The sequence below is a fragment of the Ostrea edulis genome, chromosome 9, assembly GCF_947568905.1.
Source record: "Ostrea edulis chromosome 9, xbOstEdul1.1, whole genome shotgun sequence".
Taxonomy (NCBI): Eukaryota; Metazoa; Mollusca; class Bivalvia; order Ostreida; family Ostreidae; genus Ostrea; species Ostrea edulis.
This window is the reverse complement of record NC_079172.1, coordinates 15,477,485-15,482,793: the sequence shown is the minus strand read 5'-3', so window position 1 is coordinate 15,482,793 and position 5,309 is coordinate 15,477,485. Positions and strand designations below refer to the sequence as shown.

General features: G+C 35.5%; 1 protein-coding gene across 1 annotated transcript; it reads right to left on the bottom strand.

The window, feature by feature from the left end:
* Window positions 1-2,377: 2,377 nt before the first annotated feature.
* Window positions 2,378-3,752, bottom strand: LOC130050065 (uncharacterized). Its single transcript, XM_056148638.1, has 2 exons — window positions 2,810-3,752; window positions 2,378-2,521 (listed from the first exon to the last, which is right to left on the bottom strand). The coding sequence occupies exons 1-2, from the start codon at window positions 3,678-3,680 to the stop codon at window positions 2,508-2,510; spliced, it is 885 nt and encodes a 294-aa protein (XP_056004613.1). The 5' UTR covers window positions 3,681-3,752; the 3' UTR covers window positions 2,378-2,507.
* Between the last annotated feature and the right edge of the window lie 1,557 nt (window positions 3,753-5,309).

The window sequence follows — 5,309 nt, the reverse complement described above, 5'->3', positions numbered from 1 at the left end:
AAAACACGTGAAGGTAATGAAAGTATTTTTTTTTATCAATTAATTATTCTTTTCGTTAAATTATTCCACATTTCATATTGTTTAATTCGGTTGTGTGTCCTAGTGACAATTACGACCTAAATTTTTAACCAAGTCACCGAAACGTTTCATTCAATGGTATCTTGAGTAGCGTCAAGCATTCTTGTTATCGATCATATATACACCTATGAACAGACACGCCAAGACAGACATTTACCACAAGACAGGATGAGGATTAAACATTTATCATGCATAACGGTTTCTAAAATTTTCTTACCGTTGGAACGTACTATCAGTTATAAAATGTAGCTTCAGAATATCGCCAATATATCTATTTTAATGAATTCACTTTCAGAAAAATATAGATTTCTTAAAATGACAATCTAACGGCATTCGATACAATTCCAAATTAATAGATTATTGGGAGAGAAGAGAGTTGTGAAAGAGAGAACATGTCTTTTTAATTTTAATAGCAGTCACTGGCTTAAAAGTCAAATCAATATTTCATTGCTTCGAATCACTCCATATACAAATGTACCGATCTAAATATAATGCTTTTCCTTCTCCATTACAGTAAATACATGTACATGTATAAATTTTGACAGATCACAAAAGTGCTTCGTCATTTCCAGATAACATGCTCTGTGCAGTATACCCATTGAATATTAAATTAACCAATGTTACAACTTCCTCTTGTATCAATACACCGATAAATTTCTAAAAATTTACTCTGCCAAAAAAAAAACGGTTGTCTTCCTATCTTGGGATACCTGAATATTCCGTTGTCAACTCAAATCAAGGACTTGATGTTTCATTTTATATAGCGTCAATCATAATTTTTCTGGTTAAATAACAATAGACAAAAGAGGTTGGGGGTAAAGACATCACGTGATACAAGCAATCTCAAAAATATATTTCATGTGCATTTAATGAGAAATAAAAATCAGCAAGCCATTGTCACGACCCCTAATTCATTCTGAATCTGAAACACATCAGAATAAACTTAGTTTTAAGTAAACTTACATTAAAGCTGCAGAGCTGCTTGACGTAAAACATGAAAATGAATCTGTTTAATACTATTAATAATATAATTGATAATACCAAAACAAAAAAACAAAAAACAAAAAAATCCAGAAATTAGCCTGCAAATTACTTTATCGCTCTGTCTTTTATAAACTAAATCAGTTGTTGATTTGATAAATTCTATACATTTGTATTTCTGTCCCTTTTGCGAAATTTGATAAAAAGTAAAAAAAAAAAAAAAAAAAAAAAAAAATATCTCTCTCTATTGGGTTACATCTAGGGTTGCAATTAGAGTTAAGGTTGCAGTTAGGGTTAGAAATTACTGGTTAGGAATATATATATATATATATAAACTCTCTAAACCATAGTCAGTAAACACGCTTTACAACGTAACCACCACCATTTTTATCACTCAGTACAATAGTGTATCACTCTTCTCACCAATGTAGTTTATCGATACTTGTCGTTTTTGTGAGTTATTTGTTTATGTAATTTATGTCTCTTGATAAAGACGCGGGTTGCGTCGAAAATTTGAGTTTTAAATAACCAACAGTGTCGTGGCCTTTTCAGTGCTTTTATAAATTTCTTTACTGGCCTTGTATCTTCTCAGATCCGACACTTTAAGAAAGTAGGGTGTTGTTGGATTTTTGTGCTTTTATATATATATAATATATATATATATATATATATATATATAATATATATATATATATATATATATATAATTGTGACCCCGAATTTCTGAACATACAATTATTCATTCCTGGTGGTCATGCTTCTGTTTTATCATTGCAGCACGTGTCTTGCAGAGAGTCCTCCAATCCGCGGCTGTCGGCAATCTGATGCATTATTCCGATGTGATAAGTCAAGTGTATATTGACCGTTTTGACATTGTAAAAGTTAATCAACTTTTAAGAAAGGGACATTTAGTATAGACTTCATAAGACAATAACTTTTAGGGATTAAACTTACTGCTCCTTTGTTCATCCTTGTCTTACTTTTAATTTGCATTTACTTATTTTGCTGTATTAAATAAAAAAAAATTAAAATCTCGTTACACAACAAAGGTGTGATTTCACTGGTAGCTATCATTACTAGGGAAACCGTCTTGTTTAAATTATTTGTATCATCTCTGTCAGTCAATTTCTATCCGACATAATTATGTAAATAGATAGTACGTGTACTTACATATGTAATATAGAACTTGAAATACAAATATCGAGTAATGCCAATTACATTTGATTTAAAGAATTTTAAAGCTGTGTTTACATAATCAAGTCTATGACGGATAGATCTATAGCACACATTAAATGTGTCATTGTCCGACAATATATTTTGAGGACATATGTTGTCAAAGATATGATAAATGACAAATCAGAATTATTAATTGCAATATACATGTATTAAAAAAACAAATAAGCAGATGTTGGTGTCTGTTGTTATCCCACATTCATTAGAGCGATTCCTTAGTATACTTTTTCTGAAAAAAGAAGAAAACAAAATAGATGGTATTCATCTAGCGTCAACTGCTTCTTGAAGATAAGGAAAATATTGGAATATAAGTTTAAGAATTGAGCTTTCATTTTCCCCCATACTGTTATCCATTACAACTTTGAACAAAAAGTATGATTGCTAGATAAAGCTTAATTTTGCAAGTAATCTATGTTATTTCTGAATAAATGTACTTTCACACACAACATGAAACTTGGAAGAGATATTTCCAGATAAAAGATGAATTTGCTCTCCTATCGTACTGAGTTTTACTTACTGCTACGTTTGCCATAATGATTTGGGTAACTAGGGTATCCTAAGGTACTGCCAACTCCACCAGAAGGTCCGAATCCAGCAGAAGGTCCGAATCCACCGGTAGGTCCGAATCCAACAGTAGATCCTAATCCACCGAATCCACCAGAAGGTCCGAATCCACCAGTAGATCCTAATCCACCGAATCCACCAGTAGGTCCGAATCCAGTAGAAGGTCCGAATCCAACAGTAGATCCTAATCCACCGAATCCACCAGAAGGTCCGAATCCACCAGAAGGTCCAAATCCACCAGTAGATCCTAATCCACCGAATCCACCAGTAGGTCCGAATCCACCAGCTCCACCAAATCCTTGTCCGCCTGTGAAAGAGGGATAAGTTCCATAGTTATATCCGGTGGGTCTACCAAATCCAGATAATCCAAGACCATTAAATCCAGTGGTTCCTAGACCGAATCCAGTGGTTCCTAAGCCATATCCAGTGGTTCCTACTCCCCCGAGTCCAGCGCCTAGTACGCTCCCGAGTCCAGTGGCTCCTATGCCACCGAGTCCAGCGGCTCCTAAGCCACCTACGTTACTCCCAGGAAAACCAACCCCGTAGGTTACAGGATAGGAGGATCCAAATCCAGTGTTTCCTCCAAAACCAGAAAGTCCTCCCAAAGCGCCGTTGTTTAAACCAGTACCAAAACCGGTACCGAACCCAGTGTTCAAACCCCCTGTAGAACCAAATCCACTGGAGAAAGGAGAATAGAGGAAACTTGACGATCCTGGTTGCCTGAATCCAGAGAAACCAGTCTGGTATCCGTTCTGAGGATAATACCCAGGGTAAGTGGCAGAAGAAAGACCACAGACGATTCCCAAAACAGCAAGAGCCAACATTTTCGTCTACAAAAAACACATGCAAAGTAATGAAATTGTCATGAAAGCAACATGTATACGAAAACTTTATAAAGAAGATGTCACGATTTAATCTTTTTGCATTTATCAAGACAGATTTCTTACTTTATGTCGTTGTGTGGATTCTTTGTCGCGTACCCCCGATCTTTGTAATCAACTACCGGTTGGTTCTGCTATTTATATTGCCCGCGAATGCTTCCTTGGTCTCTTTGACATTTCTTGATGACAACGTTGACTTAAAACAGACCCAGTTAATATGTCCATCGTCAAAAACATATGTTTTAGTATTAAATTTTCTGATATTTTATCAATCAAAATCATGATAATTAATTAACTTTTATTGTTAATGACTAAACAGGCATTTGAAAGAACTGGAAGCGCTTTACCTTCGAAATTATGAATAAATTTTAGGGGAAATGTTGAGAGAAAAAAACCGTCGAATTATATCTCTCAAACGGGGTATTTTGCGTTTTGATAATGCATATTTAACCATTATACGTGAATTCAATTTTATCCTTAATCACTGACTGAATTGATAGAATAATCAATTGATTTATGAAATATGACCGAAGAAATGTTATTTTTAAGCATATGTACGGTGGCTGATTACAGGACGAGTGGAAGATTTTGTTGAGGTTTTTTTTTAAATATCGTATGTACATTTACAACTAGTTTTGAATACGTTTCGTTAATCATAATGTAGTTCTAAACGATATCAACTGAAACAAGAGGCCCATGGGTCACATCGCTCACCTGAGTTACCTTGGCCCATATCAGAAGACTATCCATATATATTTGCATGTAAAACCGTAGTCCCTATTATGGCCCCAACCTACCCCTGGAGGCCATGGTTTTTGCAAACTTGAATCTACACTATGTCAGAAAGCTTCCATGTAAATGTCAACTTCTTTGGCCCAATGGTTCTTGAGAAGAAGATTTTTAAAGATTTTCCCTATATTTGTATGTAGAAATTTGATCCCCTATTGTGGCCCCATCCTACCCCCGGGGGCCATGATTTGAACAAACTTAAATCTGCACTATGTTAGGAAGTTTTTATGTAAATATCAGCTATTCTGGCTCAGTGGTTCTTGAGAAGAAGATTTTAAAAGATTGTCCCTATATATGTGTATGCAAAACTTTGAAACACCCCCCCTCCCCTTGTGGCCCCATCCTACCCCCGGTGGCCATGATTTGAACAAACTTGAATCTGCACTATGTCAGAAAGCTTTCATGTAAAAATCAGCTTTTCTGGCTCAGTGGTTCTTGAGAAGATTTTTAAAGATTTTCCCTATATATTTGTATGTGAAACTGATCCCCTATTGGGGCCCCATCCTACCCCGGGGGCCATGATTTGAACAAACTTAAATCTGCACTATGTTAGAAAGCTTTCATGTAAATATCAGCTATTCTGGCTCAGTGGTTCATGAGAAGAAGATTTTCCCTATATATTTTATATGCAAGACTTTGACCCCCCCCCCCCTGTTTGTATGTAAAACTTTGATCCTCTATTGTGGCCCCATCCAACCCCCGGGGGCCATGATTTCAACAAACTTGAATCTGTACTGTGTCAGGAAGTTTTCAAGTAAAGAAGTAGGTACAATTTCTACAGTC